The sequence below is a fragment of the Quercus lobata genome, chromosome 5 (genome assembly GCF_001633185.2).
Source record: "Quercus lobata isolate SW786 chromosome 5, ValleyOak3.0 Primary Assembly, whole genome shotgun sequence".
NCBI lineage: Eukaryota > Viridiplantae > Streptophyta > Magnoliopsida > Fagales > Fagaceae > Quercus > Quercus lobata.
Window position 1 is genome coordinate 73,723,971 of NC_044908.1, and position 25,027 is coordinate 73,748,997.

Below are 25,027 nucleotides of genomic sequence, written 5' to 3' on the forward strand. Positions count from 1 at the left end.
CTACATACTCTCCCAACCTTTACTGCTGGTGTAGTTGAAATTGATCCTAATAATTCATCATGAGTTAAATCTATAGAATTGATGATTTTATTACCCAGACGTTGTCCTGAGGCTTACAACCACAAACTCTTATTTTCAAAATAAAAATTGACCGTCTAAAATTTTTAGATGTTCCATCAACCCATCACTGCAAAGCCTTCAACCCAAAGATCAAAGACAATAATGGTATAACAAAGACCTGTCACACAATGGCTGGCCCAAAAACAAGGGTTTGGTACTTGGTAGTTGGTACTTTTTGAACCAGCAGTAAGATACAACCAATTCTTTTGGGCTGGAACCCATCTGACCTTCACTGAATTGATTAGATGATATCATAAATTGACCCTTCAGACTCCCCAAAAATATGACATATATATTGATATATTTACTTCATCCAAAAAAAAAAGGACGACAAACTGTTAATAATGTGTATCACATGTGACTTCAAGCTAGTAGTATCTGAGGTTCAGGTGATAGCTCATTAAAAACAGGCATTGAGAAGTTGAAATTTTCAAGTGGAGATTGCTAAGAAACGATTGGAAAAATGGGACGACACAAAAGAGCCTCTGCTGAAGAACTAATGAGCTTGCTGACATTGATTCACAAGTGTCAAAATTTTGGGCCTGGGTCGTAGGAGATGGACTTACAACAATCAATCATAGACATGATTTGACCCACCTACTAGCAAAAAATCTCTGGCTAGTTAACAAGCCTGCCCATCATACTTGGACCATGGAAGGAATTGAGTTCTAGTGTGCTTTACCGGGAATCAGCCAATAATGTGGCCCATCTTTCGTTCTTTTGGCATTAATTTGCTCAGTGTGCTTTAAACTTTATTGATCTACATATTCTCCCAGCCTTTACTGCTGGACTAGTCGAAATATCCTAATAATTAATCCATGAGTCAAATCTATAAAATTGATGATTTTATAGATTTGTTAGGTGACATACTGACATGCACGCTTGTGTGCAAATGAGCAAATTCTATCATGCTGATTTGATCCGAAAATTATACCTGACAGTGTTAATTTGCACATGAACATCCAACGATTGCAAACTCTCTAGTGGGCGATAAAACAGGACGGGACCTCGTATTACAAAAATATGTAGTGCATTTGTCCTCCGAATTGTACCATTGATGCTTTTTTTTTCTTTTTATTCAAGTTACGAGTAGAGGAGAGGGAATTTGAACATTGGTTGTCCTTGTGGAAGATACCAAACAATGCTACTGAGTACCATGGATTCTTCTTAGTAGATTCTTAAATTCAATAATAACAGTTTCTCACAATGAAAAAACATGAAACAAGCCAAGATGGCAGAATTGAAGCTAAGTGAACCAAAAAGACTAATATGAGATGAGATCATTGTTGTTGGACCATATATGCATATAAAAAATAAAAATAAAAAAAGATTGTACCCAGCACAAAGTGTTGTAGGACCATACATGCATGAATTCAAATATTAATCAATTATGCAGTTTATTAGCCAATGGATTTTTAGAATGGGTTAGTAAAGAGGTCGAATGAGGTGGGGACGAGTATCTGGATCTAAATTCAGTAAATCATGAATTCTTTTATTACAAAACAGGGGCCTTGGCCAACAAAATCTATATTGTTTACATTTACAAATTAAAGCACTCCACAATTTCCTTTTTTATCCTACACATTGAATTAGTAAATCGTAACGAATAATCTAAAAACAAGAAGCAAAAAGTTATATCCACGAGAACAAACAAAACCAGTGCTCACCTTCTGAGAATGTTTCAGCTGCCACTAGAAGTGCAAGATTTTACATCTGTAAACATGCATAGAGATTCCGCATCAATCTACTTGCATGCGAATGCCATCTGGTTTGTCTCTTTGGTCTGAGGCATCTTCATCCTCAAAACTGGGGGGAGAAGCATTGGATCTCATTATGTGTTTGCATGTCCTGAACAACAAATCCGTGGAGGCATCAGGTTTAATTTTAAAGGTGGAGAAAGCCAAAAGAAAAAGATGTAATGGAAAGAGCAACAAGATGAAAGATAACGAACAAACACAAAATGTCAATGAAAAGAGAAAAGATTAAAAGAATAAACAAGTTCCATAAAAATTTCCACTGAAATTAACGTTATATAAAGGCAGATGTTTGTAGGATAGGATCTTCACGTGACCAAATCTACTAGCAGCTAATTAAAAATATATTAAGTAATAAACTTCTTTCAAGGATTTGGTGTGGGATTATAACTGAAATTCAGTATGAACAGCAGTCAGCAATTTAAACTCTATATGTAGACTCCCATCTCTCAGATTTTTTAAATCAGTACTTTGTGAAGTGAAGATACTAAAGAATGAGAACAGTACATGTCAAAGGCCTCTGACTTTCTCTTGATTTCATTTGACCATAATATTGGATCAGCAGTTTTAGGCAAAGAATTCTGATGTTGGAGTTTCTCTTGCAACCATTGTTCTGCTTTATTGCATTCATCAATGACCTGCAAAATAAATAATCAAATAGTGAACTGTGAAGCTAGTCACAAAGACTGTTTCACCACCAACGAAGTAATGGACAAGGATCATACCACATCTCTCTCACTGACAGGATGTGATACTACAACCATCCGATAATTTGTGATGCAATCTAATAGATCCTTACTAGCTCGGGCTCGTGCCCCTTCCTCTTTATATCGGTTTTCAATGGGATCAACCAGCTGTTACAACCCATAAGTATCATTTAAGGGGAAAAATATTCATAAAAAATTGTAGAAAAATTATAAATTATTTATCACCTTTTTAAGATACTCCAGCTTTTCAGTATAAGCATCTACAGATTCATCAAATCCATCCTCATAAAGCCACTCTTCTGTCTGTTGAAGATTATAGGATATCCCTTCCCTCTCCGACTCGGTGGAAAAGCCACAGTATGTATGTAATATCTATTCACATAATTGTGTTATTCTAACATCTGGAACAATCAAGTCTAATAAAACAGTCCAAATACCTAAATTCAATTCAGTTATAATTTAAGATTCACATATGAAAATTTAGATATGGGCCAAGACAATGCTGGACTTGACATGAAAAAAATTTACCAGGACATCATGACAGAATGACAGGATACAGATATGGGGACCCTGTTCAAGTCACATCCACTTAGTTGAAACTTCTTAAGGTCACCAATGATTCAAATTCAGAGATTCAATCATCAGTCAAATATACGAGGAAAATTCATACGTAAATTTTCATTTCAAATCCTGTCAAATACATATTTTTGAAAAATTCATAAATAAACATTGAGCTAGAATTTTCATGAACAAAGATTGCAAGTTTTTGGTCTTAGTTTCCATCAAAATCATAGGGGAAAAGAAATTTCAAATGCAGCCATTAAAGAGCATTAACAAATGTTTCAGGTGAAAAAGGGAAAAAAGAAAAGGCATATTTTTACAAGGGGGAAAGTTGTAAGTTTCATACTTCAAATGTGATTAAGACTTGACATAAGTAAGGCTCAAAGGAACAGGCCCAGAGAGAAAAATTAAAAAATTATAAAAAAAATTATAAAAATTATAAAATTATATAAAATAAAAAATAAATAAATAAAAAATAAATAAAAACACACACACACACACACACTGCCTACAAGGAAAGTCTAAAGGTGCACACCACATTGACCTTTTGATATGCTCTTTTTTTTATACAAGTACTTTTTTATAAACTCATTACATCAAGGAATTGAATAAAGTATGCCATATGAGAACATCAGTTCTGTTCCTATACACAACTACAAGAAGTTTATAGCATATTCTACAAAGGCTGTGCTAAGGTGAAATAGGTATGATTCAATTTTTTCAGCAGCAGGCTCCCCTAGCCTGAGAAGGGGGCTTTAGATTAGGGATTATAACTCAACCATTCATTCTGAATTTTGATGTTATACCTTATCACGCATCTCGTAGACATAAGACTCCAATGCATTTTTCATTTCTTTTGCATGCTCCATCTTTAAGTCTTGTTGCACCAGCTGATGTTCTATCTTTTCAGCTTCTGAGAGATCTGCTTTTGCTATTCCACCAAAGACACTCTCACTAACAGGAATATCCAGCCTTTTGACAAACTTGCTTTTTCTTAGTCCATCGCCCTTCACAAGGAAATTCAATTTCTAAACTTCCAACTTATCACACATAAATACAGAAGAATGTCATTGGTTCAATGCTATATAGCATATACATGACTATCTGGCCTGCTATATAAGATAAAGGTTTTTGAAGGTGAGGAGAACTGCTAATGAAAGCAAGCATACTTTTTAATTTTCCAGAGAATGTTGGAATGCAGTAAATTAATAATGCGAATGCATCTAGAACTAAGAAATGCATACATAAATGGTTATCCAACTGAACTTCTTACAGAAGATACAGATGAAGGTTTCATCCGTTTAAGATTACTATCTTCAGCACTATTTGGGACAGCAGAAGACCCATGATCGGCTTCAGCCTCCATCTTTGTTGAAGTCAAATGATCATCACTCTTTGCAAGGGAATCATCATCTACATTATCTTCTAATAGCTGATTCAGTAGAAAGCACTTAAAAGAAATTAGAAAAATCTTACACAAAAGTCTCAGGCTCAATATGTTCAGCATACCAATTGATAGAATTGTACACTTACTGAGGCTGATACTACAGTAACAATTCCATGAATGTTTAGCTGCACTCTAACTTTAACTTTTGTTGCTTCCATGTTAGAAACTTCGAATGGGCCAATCTAGAGAAATGGAAAATCATAAATCAAGCCTAAAGAAACCAATGAACAAAACTAAATAGTCAAACAGCTTGGAGATTGGGAAATCTAGGGTTCAATATCCCCTATGCTGAAGAAAGGGGCCCAAAAGACATTGGTTATAGAAAAAAGAGACTGAAATATAAGTACCTCGCTTAAAAAATAAATAAAAAATTAAGCAAGAAAGGAAGAAAGAATAATTACATATTTAGAAACAAAAACAAATTTGACCCATCTGTCACACCATCCTCAATTTTGGAAAAAATCATGCAATATAGATTACATTAAGACCCACTCCTACCCCCAAATAGGCCATTGCTAAGTTCTAACAGGGATTAAATTAAATAAGATTGTAAGTTTCAGGATTCATGCTAATAACCTACCCAATGCATCCTGCTCTTCCATTCTTAGGAATACTATGTAAAATGCGAGTAACAAAATATCTAATAAGTTTTTGTCACTGATTAATGCAAAGTTTATAATGTTGAAACATTCTTACCAAGGCTTACTATAGGGAAAGGGTGAAAACAGACAGAAGGAAAAATAGATAAAGATCACCCTGAGAAGTGTTTTACTTCTACATTACACAATGTTTGGATTAGGGAAGAGGAGAGGAGTATAGAGAGGAATGGAAGTGGGGATTTAATTCTCCCTTGCTTGGGTGTTTTTTAAAAGGGGAGGAGAAAGGATTTGAGAGGGTTTGGAGGGATTTTTTTTTTTTTTCTTTAATTTCTTCCAATTTGGGGGAATTTGGAGGGGAAGGCATTCAAATTCATTGAATTTTTGTGTACTTCCTATTTTTCCCATAATATTTTTTATGTATAGAGCTTAATAAATCAAGGATATAATTGCCAATTTCTTTATACATTATCATTTACTCTCCTTCCAGCCCTACAGCCATACAAAGGGAGGGGCATCTACTCCCCTTTCTACTCCTCTCCTCTCTTCTACCTCCCCGTCTTATCCTATCCTCCTCCCCCTCCCAACTTCCAAACATAGTGTTACAATTGCCAAGCACCCAAAAGGTGATTATGTCTAGTGGTCCAATTTTTAAATTTCAACCACAAACATTGAAATTCACACTCACTAAAGAAGTTGAAATTATGTGAATTTATATATTGCCTAAACCACTTGCATGCATGATTTAGATTTAATATAATTTTGACATGTCTCAAAATTTACATACACAATGAAAAAATCATGTTCAAGAGGAAGTTGTACCATAAAACTGCTGATTTTAGGTGATACACCAGAAGGCAATTCATTTAGATCAGCATAATAAGCTTCCATAGAGAACGTATCAGTTCTATGCAAACAAAAAATCTTAACACTTGGAAATGGCCGGTGTTTCTGCAAAAGAGCACTATTCGACAAAGTGCAAATTGGACCTTCTTTTGTTGAGAATCCTATGGAGAAAGGAAATGCATCTTGAACCTGCAAATAGTAAATATTTTTAACATCATAATCTTAAATAGGAACAAAACTTACATAAACATAAAAGTGCAGGCATCTCTACTTATATTCTGGTGTAAAAAAATTGCAGGCATCTCTACTTATATTCTGGTGTAAAAGTGCAAGTATCTCTACATATATTCTGGTCGTGTGCACATATCTGTGCCTAAAGAAAAGCAAATTGAAGACAACTTAAAAATTATGATGATCCATGTTTGTTTCAAATATAACTCATTTTTACCATGGTTATTAATGAAATCAAATAGCAAAAAAAGAAGATACAGAGGATGCCACTGCATAGTTCTGTATCCATATCTCCACTCCCAGGACCCCACTTTGGTAGGCCAACACTTGGTAATGATCTTTAAAAAAGCTCATGCCCTCTCTCATTAAAGTTATAAATAAATAAATAAAATAGAAATATAAAATATAAAATATAAAATACAAAAAGATTGTCCCTGAGGGGCTATAGGACAATCTTCCAAGAAAAACATATTAATAAAGGGTAAACATTACACTATTAAGCAACATGGACACAGGTACGTGTACGACACAGCGACACAACATTTTTTGAAAAAATAGGACATGGGTACGGTGGGACACATCTATTAAATCATTGTTAAATTTTTTTTTTTCTATATATTTTCAAGCATTTATTTTTCATATAATATTAAACATATATCAATTTAAAAGCAAAATGGATAATAAAGTGAATTCATGACTAATAAAGGATGTTTAGAAATTAGAATAAAAACCAAATATAAGAATATTTATTACTTTTCAAATGCACTGTTACTACTAGAGCATGAATGCTCTCTTTGTTTTGTGAAATTGTATTCGATTCCTCTTGTTCTCATGTCCCACATTTTTATTTTTATTTTTATTTTTAAAAAGGACATGGCTGGGACATGCATGGAGGTGTGTCCCAGGTGTGTCACGTGTCCGTGCTTCATAGACATTACAAGTACATTATAGCCAACAACTACTGCATAGCAGTTCTAATTTTGAAGTACTATCTTTTCAATATTAACTAGGAATGACACCCTTGGAAAATAAACAAAGAATACAAGGGGACAAACATCTGATAACATAATTGATATAAAAATCAAGTAATGAATAATAGTAGAAATCATTTTATCTTCATAGAAACACTGGAAACTTTGCATTTGTGGATAGATAAAGACAAACCTCATATTCTCTGACCCGGTATATTGGGCTAAGCATTGCACACTGAAGAGCACAACCACGAGCCACACACTCACTTGCATTGATTGTCCGGCTTGGTTCTCTGTTAAATAGAGAAGTTAAAATCCTAGTAATAGCTGGTATCCGAGACCCTGAGCCTACAAGCTCCACTGAGTGGATCTTCTCTACAGTCAAACCAGAGTCAAGCAAAGCCGTATGACAAGGAACACTGATTCTCTCCAACAAGTTTAATGACAATTTCTCAAATTCGTCCCTTTTAATAAAACCTTTAACATCCTTCTCATCCATCAAGCACTCTATAGTTAGTGGCGCCTCTGCATTCGCACTCAGAACCTTCTTTAGTTTCTCACAAGACGCCCTCAACCTAATAGACGCTTTGGCATTTGCATAGACATCAATATCATACTGCTCCTTGAACTGTGCCGCAAAATATCTGAACAGAACCTCATCAAAGTCTCTCCCTCCCAGGTTCCTGTCAAAAGCATGGGAAATTATTTTCATTTGTCCACTCTCAAACGATGCTACACAAACTTGTGTGTCGCAATGACCAATGTCGACAAACACAACATAAGTTGGGCCTGCAACAAAGAAATCATTCTTGTAAATACCATAGCCAAGTGCTGTAGCAGTACAGTCATGCATCAATCTCAGCGGCCTCAGTCCAGCAATTGTTGCCGCATCCAAATAAGCACGCCTCTGCAAATCCGTGAAGTAAGAAGGAATCCCAATCACACAATCCGAAACATTCAATTCAAGATCCTTCTCAGCTATTTGCTTCAAATGAGAAAACAGCATCCCCAGAATCTGAACCGGAGAGAATGTACGCATCTCACCCAAATATTCTAAACGAATTAAAACACCACCATCCTGACCTTCCAAACATTCAAAAGGGAACAACCTAAGGTCATTCTCAATATCCGGCTCCCTAAATGTCCTACCAATCAACCTCTTCACTTGAGATATCGTGGACCTAGGATTCATTGTCGCACTAGCAGCCCCAACGGAGCCCATGAACCGCTGCTTCTCGCCAAACGACACCACAGCCGGTGTTTCCCTCTTCGACTCATCATTCAGCAAAACATCAATCCCGCGTTGCTTCGCAACCCCAATTACACAGTTCTCATTTCCAATATCAAATCCCACCACACTCATTTTTTTTCAACTAATACAAAACCCTAAACCTCACAAAACCTTTCTTTTGATCACTATAATTGAGGAATTGGCCTCAACAGCACCACATTGTATCCGTCATATCCAAATTGAATTCAACAAAATTCAGTAAAACCTACCACAAAATCATCAAATTCACCAAGCTCAAATTCATGAATAATTAAACTAAACTCAATCAACTAAAACTAACAGTAAAATTTATCAATTATAAACTAATAATCAGCTACGCAGAATTTCATATAAGCCTAAAAAAATCACACTCAAAAGCAGCTCAATATTCAAACAACAAGCAATAAATTTCAAACAGCAAGCAACATTTCCGTTTGGTTGCTGAGAAACCCAAGGAAAAACCACAAGAAATCATAATTTAGAGTTCAAAAGTTCAATTAGCTTTTTTTTTTTTTTTTATTATCTTCCGACACTTTCTCGGCAACCAAACAGAGTTCTAAGAAAAATGAAAAATCGAATATGTACCTAAAAGACTCCGAGAATGTAGAGCGTGTATGTTTGGATTGTAAATCAAAAAATCGAATTCAACAGCAAGATCACGATCGAAGATCTCTGCAAAAAAACAAACGAAACCAAACAAAGAACAGAAAAAATGGGTTTTCCCAATTGGTGAGGCAAAAAAAACAAAAAAAGTGGGAAAGACTTGTTTGCGGCTTTTGATAAAGTGAGGTGAAACAAACAGAGTCTTAACAAACACACACACACTAGTCTCACAGACTCAACAGGGATCCGGATCCTCTCCATTTCAATATGAAATGGAGAGTGTCCAGTTAAGGGCTGAGATTGATTTAAAATCAATCTATGGCCTAAAATCAGCCACGCCATTTAAAATACACTTAACAGAACAATGAGCCTTAATTAACGTTAGTTTTCAACGTTTCTTTTGTCTCTATGGGTTCTCCCTTTCTCTGTCTCTCTCATCAGAGATCCATGGCTCCTTCAACTTTTACCCACACGACCACTGAACCGACATCACTACAACGATGATGCTCCAACAACCTCTCCACCCCAGTCATGAATCAATGGTTTTTCGGCCATGGCTGGGCTTTGTTGAGAGTGAGATGAGTGGAAGAGCCCAGAGTCAAAAGAAGAAAACCCAGCCATGGCCAACTTCTCCTTGCACGCACATCACCGCCATTGACAGATCTTATGACCGGAATCACCTCGAATATCTAGTAAGGAAGGTTTGATATCAGCTTACATCACTACAACGATGATGCTCCAACAAGCTCTCCACCCCAGTCGTGAATCAATGGGTTTTTTTTTTTTTTTTTGTTTTCTTTTCCAAGTTCATCCCCTTTCTTTAATTGAATTTTCCCCCCTTCCTTGCTATATATCTCTGGTAACTGTAGAGTGAAGACTGTAATTGGTGTATGGGTCTCTCTCATCTCAATTTGTCTCTATTTTGTCTTATTTTAATTTTCTTTTTGTTTGCCGAGACCTTTTAGGACTTATTTTGTTTCAGTTTTGATCCGATTGGACTTTCTTATTGACGGTGAAAAGCTTGACCAGTTGGTCTATGTTTGCTGCTTCTTTTTTTGCGTGTTTTGTAATGGTTTATTTTGGTTAATACATATCATTTGATCATTTAAAAGGGAAAAAAAGAGAGACCATGTTGAAAGATTAATATGGATTTTTTCCAACATCAGACTATATTGAAAGATTAAATATTCAAGTCTTACCACTACCATGATTAATATGGATTTCAGCAATATGATAAGCACCAGATGATTGAAGAGCAGCAATGTGCCGGGTTGAGTGGTGAACTTTGTCACCTTGTGATTTTAGTTTGAAGTTTGAACAAATTGAAACAGGATTATGCTTCATTGCTTAATAATAATTTTGAACATTGAAGTTTGTGACAGTGTATCAGGGGTTAAGTTACATAAGCTATGAAATAAAATCAATGACATTATCTGTTTGATTAAATATCAAATTTTTTGCTAACAAACTCATTCAAATTTTACACTAGTACAAAGGAAATTTTGAATTCAAGAATCTTCATTGAAAGTCTACCTGGGCAGTGATCCAAAAATGATCAAAAGTTTATTAAAATGAACATTTTGATCACAAGACCATGAAGCCATGATAACAAGAGTTCTATTGAAACCATAACAACATGATTGTTGACAATACATGATTCTCATAGAAAATTGGGCAAGAAAAAAGAAGAAGAAAGTCTTGCATCCTTGAAGATCTACTTTTTGAGAATATTTTGCAGATTCGGACAATTTCTGATGGCTTGACTCCCCAACAATTATACCAAAATGATGCCCTACAGAAAGGAGAAAATAAGAAAGAAGGCTTGTTAGATACAAAAAATATCAATATGCCTCACAACATAAGTAGGTCTCAGCATTAAACAGTTTTCAAGTCCTAGCAAAGTTCTTTAACAATTTTCAAGCCTTCTTTCACTCAGGTATAAGGAGGCCTTTAAAAATGGACAATCCCAATCTCAAGATCACAGCTAGCTGACTCAAAACCCTGTCTCCAACAGGGATTGGCAACTCATCATCAAAGTGGCTGGGTGCAGGCAAAGGAAATTCAAAATGGAGTGGTTTTGCATATGAAGCAAAGGACTTCAGGGTAGATTTAATCTTCAGTGGGGAGCGAGTAGTGTTTCAGCATCTTACCTAGTAGCAGTTCAGGATGCAATCGTGGAGGCTTCAATAAAAGCTAGACTTTGGTTTCAGACAAATTTTGCAACAAGATGGATTCGATCAATGCCAAGAGAAGTCTTTAATAATATATCAATTCTTGTAAATACAAAACCAAACTGCCATAAGAGATTTTAAGATTACCTCATTTAAGCCTTTTTTATTTGACAAGTGATACATTTTTTTTTTTTTTAGAGGAAATCTATATACAAGCAGCATAAATAATGACAAGCTAAAAATAAAAATTCATATTATTAACGAAGTCCATGTAAACAAATAGGAATTGGTTATCCTAGTAACACTACTTCTATGCCTTCCAAAGAGACCTTTCCAAATGAAGTTTATTATCCATTGAACCCCACGAACGACCAAAACTCTTTAACAATCAATCAATGAATTAAAAAGTGATAACCATGAAAGCTCATTTCAAATTGCAATTATAATCCTGATGTCTACCAAACTTACATTAAGCATTCAAATCAGTCATGTTTTCCCCAAGATAGGTTGAATAGATTTTATATTTTGAAACTTCAAAGTTTAACAAAATTTTATATATTGTTTATTCAACATATTATTATTATTATTATATAAATATATAACTTAAATGAAAAAAAGATTTTATGATTTTTTCAATCAATTGATATCAGAACTTACTCTTAGTTAATGCCAAAGCCTAGAGACCCACAAAACCCAAATTTCAAATTCAAGCAAAATCATCAAGCTTTACACTCAACAAGAAAACACAGTCATCAAACTAATCAAAACTGAAATAAAATGAGATCCGAGGGTAAAAAGAGAGAGAAACCGAGATGAGAGAAGCTCATATACACCTTCTACAGTTACCACAGATCTATAGCAAGGAAAGGAAAAAAAATTCAATCAAAGTAAGGGATAATCTTTAGTGCTATAAATGAAACATAAGGATGCTCTTTGACAAAGAAAACATGAAAAGAAAGAACAAAACCATATATCAAATAACAAATTTTGAACTACTCAGATTTTTTTTTTTTTTTTGGGGGTGGGGTTTGGAAAGCTGATATCAACCTTCCTTACTAGATATTCGAGGTGATTCTGGTCATAAGATCTGTCAATGGCGGAGATGTGCGTTCAAGGAGAAGTCGGCCATGGCTGGGTTTTCTTCTTTTGACTCTGGGCTCTTTCACTCATCTCACTCTCAACAAAGCCCAGCCATGGCCGAAAAACCATTGATTCACGACTGGGGTGGAGAGGTTGTCGAAGCATCATTGATGTAGTGATGTCGGTTCAGTGGTCGTGTGGGTAAAAGTTGAAGGAGCCATGGATCTCTGATGAGAGAGACAGAGAAAGGGAGAACCCATAGAGACAGAAGAAACGTTGAAAACTAACGTTAATTAAGGCTCATTGTTCTGTTAAGTGTATTTTAAATGGCGTGGCTGATTTTAGGCCATAGATTGATTTTAAATCAATCTTAGTCCTTAACTGGACACTCCATTTCATATTGAAATGGAGAGGATCTGGATCCGACTCAACAGTGCGTGTTGTGTTCTCGTTTCCGAGTTCGGTTTCCACGTCAGAGTTGAAGTTGGGGTGGGGACAGAGTTGTAGGGATTATGGGCCGTTGGATTTGACAAGGTGGAATGAAATCTGACGGTTGATGGGATATTATTGTAAATTTAGCGAGTGAATTTAGCGAGTGAAAAAGACCACCCGGTCCTAGATTTGGGCCTATTGTTTAGAGTCTTTTAGACGGTTCTCAGTTAGACGGCAGTGTGTTTTGGGCCCAGTGCACGTACTGTGTTTTACACTTATAAAAAATAGAGATATTATCTATGATATTTTTACAATATTTTTACAACAAATTTTAAGTAGTAAATTGTTATTGGCCATTACTGGTGGGTGGAAAAATAATTTCAATGGTGAGTTTAGCTTATCACCTAATCTTCTTAAAAAAAAAAAAATTATCACCTAATATTTTGAGAAATGATATGTTCATAATATTTTTACAACAAATATTAAGTATCATGTTGTTACTGGTTATTATTGTTAGATTAAAAAAGTAATTTCAGTACTAAATTCAAATTTAAACTAATAACAACCAACCACCTATGATTTGTTGTGAAGATGTTGTAAAAATATTGTGAACGTATCACCTCTCTAATATTTTTTGTGCAAGTGTTGTAAAATGTTGTGAATGTTGCACTTCTCTTAGAGCATCCCCATCAGTTCGTGCATAAATTTTTCCATTTTACACGTCTAAAACCTACTTTTTCTATTTTACACACTTATTTTTACAAAACACCCACATCAGTTTGTCTATTATACACGTTTATTCAAATAAAATATTCATTTCCTTAACCCAATCCGCACAGCCACCATCATCAGCCACCATCTCTCTCAAGATCGACGCCTCCGACCTCCCACTGTGCAACAAGATCAACACCGGAATCCACACAAGCCAATCACACCGAAATCCCAAAGAAAACCAGTAAAATAGAATAAAAAATAAAAAAAGAGAAACAAACCCAGTAAAAAAATTGGATCAAAACCCACGAGATTCTAGGCGATGGACTCATCCGGTGACTCGGCTTGCTCGACCTTGTTCTTATCGGCGGCAGTGGCGATCGGCGGAAGCTAGAAGAAGAAAGATCTCAACCAAAAATGGATCAAAACCCATGAGATTCTAGGCGATGGACCCGTCGGAGAACTCCGTTCGTGTTATAGGCAACGGACTCTTCCGGCAACTGGGCTTCCTCAACCTCGTTCTCATCGGTGGCGGTGGCGATTGGCGGAAGCTAAGGGAAGAAAGATTGATGAGATGAGAGAAAGAGAGAGCTGTCCGCCTGAGAGAGAGAGAGAGGGAGCTGAGAGTCAGTACTGAGAGGAGAGAGAAAAAATTATTAAAAAATTATATGCACATGCTACAGTGCCCGTGCAAATATGTACAGGTACTGTAGCAACTTGCAAATATACACGAGTTTACACCCACTGATGTGGGTGTTTTTCTGCTCAAAATGTGTAAAATTAGTGACTTTTTTTCCATTTTACACACTTATACACATTTATACATCCACTGATGTGGATGCTCTTATAATAATACACTGAAGATATGTTTTTAGGGTCGTTTGGTTGTGGAGATTAAAAAAAAGTGAGAGAATAGAAAATATTTTAGTTTCCCTTATTTATGTTTGGTTGGAGTAGAAAAGTAGAGCGATAAAAATTAGAGATTGTATAACTTTTTATATAACTCATACCCTTGTTATATAACTTTTTTTTATAAATATTTACAACCCAAATGGTCAAAATGAAGGAGAAAAAAAAAATCATGTTAGTTTTTTTTGGGGGGGGCGGGGGGGTGGGAGTTGGGTCTCCCCCAAAATCTCTCCAACCAAACACTTCTCCCACCAAAAATCTCTCATATTTTTATTCCAACCAAACATAGCCTTAGTGTATTTAGGCGGTGTGTATATTTGCACACACCGTGTGCAAAAAACATTCTGCGTGTTTAAGAATACAAAGAAGGATATATATTCCATATTACTTTTTTTGCATCATTTGCTTTCAAGGAATGTTACATTCACAACACTTTTATAATAATTTCACAAAAAATCCTATGTTACAAGTTGTTATTAATTTTAATCTGGGTTCACCATTAAAATTATTTTTTTGACTATCAATAACAACTAGTAATAATTTGTCACCTAAGATTTATTGTAAAATATTTTGGATATAATATTTCCCATTGCTCTTAGCAAGTGTTTGAACCTTGGGAAGCATGAATAGGAGGGGAACTCCACTGTAAGCCCTATATTAATGTCCACTGTAAGCCCTATATCTAATGGTACGAGGGGAACTCCACGATAGTTTATAAAATGCAAGTAGGTGCACTCACATACAGATGCTATCTTCAAAGTTTTGTGTAGGTATATAGAGGGAAGAAATTAAGGGCATGTTTGGCACACTAAATGGAGATATGTTAGGAATAGTAATCTTTATTACTGAAAATAAAGATGTTTTAATGGAATAAAAGTAGTGCTACATCCACATCAAATCTTAAATAGTATTAATCTATTACTGGTTCTCATCTAGGCTCACCATTAATATCACTTTTTTATCTACCACTAATAATTTGTAACTTAGAATTTGTTGTGAAAATATTGTGTCCCTAACTTTACTCATTAACTAATTATTTCTATTTATAAGTTTGGTTGTTAGGTATGGAAAGTTTGTTAAAATAATTGTATACGAAAATTTTATTTTTTTGGAAATATATTAATTTTAAACGTTGTTATATATTATATATATTAAGAAATGCCTATTATTAGGAAATAATTAACTATTTCCTGTAATAAAAATGCAAATATTACACTTTTTTTATCAAAATAATTACTACACTTGAATAATCAAACCATTCCATTACAAGATTTATTACAACATACCAAACTTGCCCTAAATTTTAACTCAAAATTATGAACAAAAGATGGAGCAATTGGTTCTGTCTGTAACATGATTAGCAAACTTGGCAATCTTCTTCATTGAAATTTCCTCCAATCTTCTTTGGATATTTGGGAAGACAAAAAGGGACCTCTATTTTTTCTTTTCTTTTTTGAGAAAGAAAAAAAAAAGGGACCTCTTTGATGTTGTTAGTCCCGTTGTTTTTGAGAATCTAGTGAGGTTATATATGTGCTATATGTTCCACAGAGTCTAAAATTTCTACCAGCCTATGTATGTTGGACTCCCGTATGTATTACCCATGATAAATCAAAAAGTCCCTTATAAAAAATATCACAAATTTTTTCATAATTGTCAAGTTAGTAGTTTGTGATTAATATATAATAACATTAATAGTTCATATGAAAGTGGTATTATACCAATTGTGGGGATCATTCGGTCGATAGGCCCATAGGATTCGGAATTGGCTGAGGATTGTTGGGCCAGTAGGCCCATCCGAGGCCGTGTACCCGTCCGAGGACATCATGCTCCTCGGCAGTATGCGTCCGAGGACGATCGCGTCCGAGGACGATCAGGACGTGGTCTCACCGCGATCAGATCTCAGAATTAGGTCATCTCAAAGGGTAGAGTAGCCGACTAAAGATGAAAGAGATAAGGCAAACAAATATCTGAGACTATAGCTGCCTCCGCATTAATGACCTCTCAACCAACTCTCTGGCCGCATTAATGTGGAGGTGATACCTGAACAGTAGGGAAGCAGCCTTACAGCTGCCCATAGGAAGTTCCAGGAGGTGCCAGATGGGACAGAAAGAAATCCCCCGGACACAATCTACACGTGTTCGGTGAGGATGGATCGCAAAGGGGAGTATATAAACTAAAAGAAGAACATGAAGAAGGGGATCGGGGAAAAAGAAGAACACACATAAAGCTGGAGAGAAAGAAGTAAGAAGGAGGAGTGAGAGAATTACACTAGGGACTTAAGAAAAAATGTTCATTATACCAACGGAAAAGAAGGAAAACCTTGTATGGGCTTGAGAGAAAACCTTGGAGGTAGATACCACAGTTAACCTAGTTCTTTACACCCACGCTCTACAAATTATATTGTCTGGGCCTTTTACGTACGAACCCAATACTGTTTAGGTTCGTCACCAAATCGCGTCCTTACACCAATTATAATTTACAACCTCAACAAGTTGTGAAATATTTTGTGCTTCTAATATTATTTATGATTAATTGAAAGTCCTGTATAATTTTTTATTTTTTTATTTATTTTTTTATAAATGTTTGTTGATGCTATTGATTGTATGGACTGACTAGAACCTGTGAACACTTGCATTCTCGCAAAAAACCAAAAGAAAAGGGGGGGAAGAGAAGAAAGGAGAAGAAAAAGTTAGCAAAGAGGACTGTCATATAAAGCATTTATAATTATCCAGATACCTCATTACTTAGCACGTTATAGCTACTTAGCAGTGGAGCTAAATAGCTATAATGCTATTTTAGCTCCACCATTATACCAAAAAGGGCCAAGCAGCAATGGAGGCATAGGTATAAATTTTAGCTGAACTGCTATAGTGCACATCTATCTTTAGATGTGCACTGTAGCAGACATCTAAAAAAAAAATTAATTGTTTATTCACCCCCGGAATAAAATAATATTGCTTTGGTTATTTTTTTCATTTCTTTTATCTCACCGTCCTCTCTCTCAGTCACTCTCAAGCTCCCAAAGCTCTCATCTCTCATCTCTCAGTTTACCGTCGTCTCAGCCCACGCTGTCCCAGCCGCCGATCGCCTCACCCCACGCCTTCCCAGCTGCCGATCGCCTCACCTTAAGCCTTTCCAACCATCAATCGCCTCACCCCACGCCGTCCCAGCCGCTGTGGTTGTGGTTGTGAGTTTTTTTTTTTTTTTTTTAATCTATGTTGTGTTGTGGTTGCCGTGGTGGTTGTGGCGGTGATGGTAGTGGGCTGATGGTATAGGTGTCGTCCCAGCCGTTGTGGTTTTGGTTTGGTTTTTTTTTTTTTTTTTTTCCTATGTTGTGTTGTGGTTGTCGTGGTGGTTGTGGCCGATGATGGTGGTGGGCTGATGGTATAGGTGGTTGTGGATGGTGCTGTGGATTTTTTTTGGTTGTAGGATATATTATTTTATTGTAAATGATATATTATTTTAGTGTAGAGATATATTATTTTGTTGTGATATTTATATTATTTTAATGTGTTGAAAGCTAAAATAGATCCACTGCTGTAGCATGTCTATAGGTAAAATAGATAAAGTAACTTTTGGTGGAGCTAAAAAGCTAAATTTTTATCTCCACTACTGTGGATGCTCTAAGGAACTTAACAATTAATTAAGCAAAAATGTAGTAGGTTTTAGTTAGCTTTGTTATCAAAGGAGAAGAAGATAAAAAAGACAACGGTGTTGTTTTTACAAGTCCTCCTTTTCAAAGACAAGACCAACGACACTGCTCAACAAGTCACACGCGAGGCGTGTGGAAATCTGAGTTAGTTAATTCCATTTTTCTCCCCCATGAGGCTTCAACTATTTTGGCTATCCCTCTAAGCTCCACTCTCCCTGAGGACCGTAGAGTATGGTCTGGTACAGCCAATGGGGTGTTCTCGGTCCGAAGTGCCTACCATGTAAGCCACAATCAACTGTCCAAGAACAATGGTGGGGAATGCTCGAATAACACCAGGATGAAGTCACTTTGGAAAGCAATTTGGAAGCTCCATTGCCCAAACAAAATTAGAAACTTTATTTGGCGAGCGTGTAAAGACATCCTCCCAACTAAAACTAAGCTCAGAGACCGTAAGATTCTAGTGGAAGTGGAGTGCGACTTGTGTGAAGGCGTGGAAACAGTAGGTCATACGTTTTGGAGTTGTGATATTGCAGCAGCAGTTTAGCAAATGGCAAATGTCAAAGCCTCTGGCCTCATGGCCAGCCCACCAAACTTCATGGACCTATTTTGGTGCGTAATGGAGGAAAAACCAGCCCAAGACCTTGAAACTTTCGCAACAATGGCTTGGTTCCTTTGGAATAATCGAAATGCAGTGCAACATGGGGAAACCAGTAGAACGGCCTTGCAAATTTTTGAGGCTTCAAGAATCTACTTGGCGGAGTTCCAAACCCACTGTTTTTCTTCTAATGCCCCTTAGTCCCACGTCCTTACTCTTTGGAAACCCCTTCCACCAAGTCGGTACAAGACAAATGTTGATGGGGCTGTTTTCAAGGAACGGGGTCAGTGTGGGATTGGAGTGGTGGTTCGGAATGATAAAGGCCAAATAATGGGAGCTCTTAGCAAAACACTCCCATACCCATTAGGAGCTCTAGATGCTGAAGCCAAAGCTACTGAGATTGGCATAATTTTCTCCTGGGAGTTGGGCCTTAGGGAGATTATTCTTGAAGGGGATTTCCAAATTGTTATGAATGCCATTGCCAGCCATGATCCGGGCCCTATTCAAATCCAGCAACTTGTTACTAGTATAAAATCTTGGGTGCCAAAGTTTAGAGCTTGGAAGACATCCTTCACGCGCAGAGAAGGGAACAAGGCAGCTCACCTCAAGGCTAAACATGCCAAACTGATTTCTGAATGTACTATTTGGGTGGAAGATACTCCCCCTATAATTATGTCTCAAGTCCTTAATGATGTAACTGATTTGGGTTTCAGCCCAGTTTAATGAAAGCTTACTAGCATTCTTATCAAAAAAAAAAAAAAAAAAGTCACACGCGACACTACTTAAAAACCAAAATTTCACACGTGTGTTAATTACTCAAATGGTGTCGTCTCTGTAATAGTAGTTGGAGTCTTAGGCTCCGTTTGGGAGGAGGGAATGGAATGGAATCAAAGGAATATTTTTAGAATATTCTTTCCTCCTCTTGTTTGGGAGTTTTAACGGAGGGAATGGAATGTTCATTCCCTTGTTTAGGAGTTTAAGTGGGAGGGAATGGAATGGTTAGGAGGGAATGCTCATTCCTCCCTTTTCCCCCAAAACCTCAAATTTTTGTTCCCTTCAAAATTGGGAGGAATGAGAGGGAATTGATTTAGGTTTAATGAAATTTTTGTTAAAATCCCTAAAATACCCTCTTTAATTTCAGTAGGTGAGAATATCATAAAGATGTAATACAGTGCCGTAGAATATCATAAAGTATTTTAATTAATATAATAGTAGGTGAGAATATCATAAAGATGTAACACAGTGCCATAGAATATCATAAAGTATTTTAATTAATATACTACTACTGCTTGGGCAATACACAGTGCCGTAGATGAGAATATCATAAACCCAAGGCTTGGACTCCAGAGCAACAACCATAAGGGAAACAAAGAGAGTTACTTTCATTGCCATGGTTATTTTACTATTATTCTCTTACAATTGACTTGCTAAAATGCTAGGCATTAGGACCAATTTATACTATATGAGAAAGCACAAGCAACTATTACAAATAAGGATTACAAGTGGTTTTGTCTAAAACCATGGTCTACTAGGATGTGGTTTTGTAACCCCTAATAGGTGGTTTTACGATTATCACATTCTTAAAAAAAAAAAGAATAAGAAATTAAAGGATTACCATATTTATGTTATATTTTATATATTTATTTATCAATGTTGAGATACAATACTAAATAATAAAGATGTAAATGTATTTATGCATGTGTGTATATCTGCTTACAATGTGCCCATAATTTTCTAAGTTGGACTAATAACATAACTATTTTTTTACTTAGATGGATTTGAATGATGAGGTACTTAAGACCATAATTTTTTTGAACTTTATGCAGGAACTAGCCTTGGTTCATGCTGCATGCCGTTATTTGTGTTCCATTATCCACCAAAGGCAACAACTAAAAAGAAGACGTGTTCCCCACATCCCTACACAATCAACCATAAAAAGACAAAAAGTTTGTGATGAACTAATGTCTCGACTTAGGAACAGTGAAAAATGCTATGATGTAATACGCATGGGTCCATAAGCTTTTCAAGGTTTATATGACATTTTGCGGAGAGATGGTGATCTTCAAGACATACAGCGTGCCACGGTTGAAGAGCAAGTTGGCAAGTTTCTTCACATGCTAGCACATAATTAGACAACTCGTACAATGTCCTTCTTTTTTTGTCGTTCCAGTGAGACCATTAGTTGCCATTTTCATAACGTGCTAAGATCAATAATTATGTTAGAGGATCAATTCCTTCGACAACCTGATGGAACCCAAGTGCCACTTGAAATACTACAAAGTTGTAGGTTCAACCCATATTTTAAGGTAAATATATCATGCATATAATTTATATTTGATAGTAGTTTAGTACAAATATATTTTAAGGTAAATGTTTTGAGAGATAATGTTAAATCTCAGGATTGTATTGGGGCACTTGATGGAACACATGTTCGTGTCAAAGTGTCTAATGAGGATGCACCAAGATATCGGGATAGGAAGGGTTACACAACACAAAATGTGTTGGCAACATGCTCATTTGATTTAAAATTCACATACGTATTACCAGGTTGGGAAGGAACTGCGTCAGATTCAAGAATAATAAAGAGTGTTTTAACTAGAAACGATAACTTGAAAATCCCACAAGGTAAATTTAATTCAAATACGTATTAGGGTGTATTCTTTATAATTAAAAAATTTGTAGTATGTAATTAATGGTTGTTATTGTTTATTAGGTAAATATTATCTTGTTGATGCGGGATACATGAATAGAAGTCGTCTGATTGCACCTTATAGGGGAGTGCGTTATCATTTAAAAGAGTACTCTGTTCGTCCTCCTGAAAATGCTAAAGAATTGTTTAATTTGCGACATGCGTCATTACGCACTGCTATTGAAAGAACATTTGGTGTACTTAAAAAGAGATTTCCTATCATAGCAAGTACTACAGAGCCTAATTATTGTGTTGACACTCAAAATGAAATCATTTTAGCATGTTGCATACTTCATAATTATTTAATGGGTGTCGATCCTGATGAAAGTCTTATTGCTGAAGTTAATGAAGAGGTTTTGTATTCTCATCGTGAACGTGTGACCCTTACTCCAAGAGAAGATGATGAGGATGCTAGGCAAGGAGATATTATTAGAGATTCTATAGCATCAGTCATGTGGCAAAACTATATCCAAATGTGATAGTTTTTGGGTTTATTGTTATCATGTCGTTTAAGACTATGCTATATTTCGATTACTTAAGACCTAAATGTTATGCAAATTTGTCTTTTCATTTTGATATTGCTCTCTATCTTTTGATAATTAATATTAATATTTACACAATATTTTATATGTGTTTTTTGTCCTATTAATTATAGCATGGGTAAGATATCAAAGAAGAATGGTGGAGATTCAAGCAAAGAAGTACAATGGAGTAGTGTTATGGATGATACTTTAGTGGATGCTTTTTTACATCAGGTGATCATAAGTGGTAGAGTTAATGAAACTTTTACCTCTAAGACATATGATGACATAATGAAAGAATTGGTTGAAAATTTTCACATGGAAATTAACAAGGATAAGGTGAAAAATCGACAGAAGACACTGAAGAAGAATTTTCATGAATGCTATGACATATTTAAAGATGGATTGAGTGGTTTTGGATGGAATGATTCTTTAAATATGTGGACAGCTGAACCAGAAGTTTGGGAGCCACTCATAGCGGTAAATTACCATTTTTTGTGAGTTTAATTTTGTGTTACATAATTATATATGTTGTTTAACCATTTGTCTTGGTTTGTAACAGTCTAAACCTGTAGCCAAGAAGTGGATGACAACACCTATACCCAACTACTCTAAGATGGCACAACTTTGGGCTAAAAATAGAGCAAAAGGTGATCATGCTAAAACTGCAAAGGAGAAACGTGCTAGGTATGCTGCATCGACCACTATTGATGAGATTGATAATTTGATATCTCAAAATGAAGCTTCTTTAGAGAACTTTGAAGTGGAAGATGATCAGAGGTCACCAGAAATTAATGTTGCACGTTCTCGATGTCATCACAAGATGCAATGTCTTCTAAAAGCAAGAAAAGACGACTGGCAGAAGATGATGAACTCAGGAATGTAATTTCTCAGTCATTTGATAATTTATCAAAAGCAATTGATAGGGCGACTGAGGTTATGACAAAGTGCTTTTCAAAGTCATATGGAGCAGAAGTTCACGCAGCTTTGGGCGTATTGGACTTAGATCCAATATCAAAGACTAAGGCCTACATATTTTTGACGGAAAATCCAACATATAAGGAGATGTTCTTTGGTTGCCCAGATCATGAGTGCAAATGTGTCTTACTGACACTGATGTCTAGGCCTAAAAATTTAAAAAGTGTGAGATTTTTTGGCGAACCTTAGTTTTGGAATAGATTATGTTATTTTGTTTTGTTTTGGCAAGACTCATTACCGGAATTTTTTTTTTTTTTAAAGATATTTGTTTGCATTGTTAGACAATATTTATTTTGTTGAGAATAAATATGTGATGCGTGAATTGCTTTACACATAGAAATATACATAACTTGTTTTTTCGCAATTATAAGTTTTCATTGATTATTTTTTATGTTCTTTAAAATGAGGGGTATAATAGTAATGTTATTATAAAATGATTACATTTCATTCCTTCCAATGTCACTTCCAAACGGTGTTACTTACTTTCCATTCCATTCCATTCCTTTCCATTCCTTTATTTTATAACATCCAAACAAGATTTTTAAATTCCATTCCATTCTTTTCCCTACTAAATCCATTCCATTCCTTTAATGATCATTCCATTCCATTCCTTTATAAACTCCCAAACGGACCCTTAGACAGTTAGTTACAACTGAGTTTAACATATGCGGGAAGTGTAATCCATGTGTTTGTAATTTGGTATGAGTGGGTTGTATTATATAAATAGAGTTGTACACAGAAAGTATTTAATCAAGAAGCTTTATTTAGTTTTCATATAAAAATATCTCTTCCTTTCTATCTTTTCTCACATATTTTGCTCTTCATAAATTTCCTTCCTTGCTTTTCTCCATTCATTGATATATACCATACCAGAAATCACAGAATTCTTCAAGCTTAACTGAAAAAGTTTCCTATTGTCAAATAAAGAGATTTTGGATTCAAGTTTCGCTTATATCAGAAATTAATTAGTGCCTTGATCTAATGATAAAAAAACAATTATCATAGAACGGGAGCAATCATCATAGATGAAATTGGTTTGATAATAGATAAGATTCATCATAGAGTATATATGATTTAGTTTGATAATAAAGAAATTTATCATAGAGTAGATATCATCAATTAAAATTATATCATATATATATTTAAAAAATAAAATAAAATTTTAATTTAAAAAATAAAATATATATAAAAAAAAAAAAAAAGATAGATAGATGATGTAGCAATGAACCACATCACTGGTTATTACTATTAATTAGTTTTCTGATGCCCACCTTCATACTTATATCTTCTCGGGTCCAATGCCACCAAGATAGTCGGTCCCACTATATTTGGGCTAGTTTTCTTTTTCTTTTTTTTTCTTTTAATGAATTTGGGATGGTTTCCTAGTGACATTTGTTCCTTGTCATTATTGTAAATGTAAAATCTCCTAATCCTTAAGAGTGTGGATAATTTATCCAATGTTCTCTGACCTCTTTGCAATAGAAATTGTCTGTTGTGATGAAAATTGTGCAAACGTCAATTTGACCTTCATAAAATAAGTGTTGGTTTTTTAATTTGGCTAAAATTTAGACAAAGAAAGTGGTTCATCGAGCACTCCTAAGCCTACCTCAAAGTTGAGGAACTAGTGAAAAAATTGATATGACTGCTTTAAATTTGTCTGTGCACCCTTCATTGACCTCTAGGTTTGTGCAAAGTGACTCTCCATCATTATTAGTATATTTTTCTCTCTATACTAAGGAGCCTGTTCCAAATAGGCTAATAGCTAGCCAAGCTATATATATAACAATACTTTGTAACAGACTAAGCATACCATATAAACTATAAGATCTCATACCATTAATCCACCGTAGGCAATCAATGCCTAATTGCTTTCCATGTTTCTGTACTTTTAGACTTTCTTGAGTTTTCAGGTTTCCAAATCACTATGTTCAAGAATTCTAGTTGAACATTGCATTTTGGACCTTTTTAAATATATATATATATATATATACATATATTGGTCAAAAAAGCATTTGTCTGAAGTTGAGCTCCGAATCATAATGTTGCCTAATTTTGTGGTTGGAAGGACCAATCTTCACCTTGAATGGTGCAGAAACCTTTGCATGTCGAGGAGGTGTTGCAAGATCACAAGCCCTTCAAGGACCACAAGATTGTAATATTGGTCCCTTGAGGTGTCGTCTATC

The 25,027-nt window shown here is 35.4% G+C and overlaps 2 protein-coding genes and 1 long non-coding RNA gene across 4 annotated transcripts; 1 reads left to right on the forward strand and 2 right to left on the reverse strand.

Annotated features, from left to right (window-relative positions):
• Positions 1 to 1,575: 1,575 nt before the first annotated feature.
• Positions 1,576 to 9,300, reverse strand: LOC115992001 (heat shock 70 kDa protein 16-like). The gene is made up of 10 exons (XM_031116035.1): positions 9,089 to 9,300; positions 7,427 to 8,729; positions 6,008 to 6,220; positions 4,676 to 4,771; positions 4,416 to 4,574; positions 3,949 to 4,149; positions 2,807 to 2,953; positions 2,600 to 2,728; positions 2,382 to 2,512; positions 1,576 to 1,968 (listed from the first exon to the last, which is right to left on the reverse strand). The coding sequence occupies exons 2-10, from the start codon at positions 8,594 to 8,596 to the stop codon at positions 1,860 to 1,862; spliced, it is 2,355 nt and encodes a 784-aa protein (XP_030971895.1). The 5' UTR covers positions 8,597 to 8,729; positions 9,089 to 9,300; the 3' UTR covers positions 1,576 to 1,859.
• A 1,347-nt stretch (positions 9,301 to 10,647) lies between these two features.
• On the reverse strand, positions 10,648 to 12,648 carry LOC115992714. Of its 2 annotated transcripts, none has more exons than XR_004092626.1 (2): positions 12,334 to 12,648; positions 10,648 to 10,898 (listed from the first exon to the last, which is right to left on the reverse strand). It is a non-coding gene; the product is annotated as an uncharacterized LOC115992714 (long non-coding RNA). The 2 variants fall into 2 exon arrangements; XR_004092625.1 differs by having other exon boundaries at positions 12,325 to 12,648.
• A 6,071-nt stretch (positions 12,649 to 18,719) lies between these two features.
• Positions 18,720 to 19,379, forward strand: LOC115991106. The gene is made up of 2 exons (XM_031114850.1): positions 18,720 to 18,752; positions 18,858 to 19,379. The coding sequence occupies exons 1-2, from the start codon at positions 18,720 to 18,722 to the stop codon at positions 19,377 to 19,379; spliced, it is 555 nt and encodes a 184-aa protein (XP_030970710.1).
• The last annotated feature ends 5,648 nt before the right edge of the window (positions 19,380 to 25,027 follow it).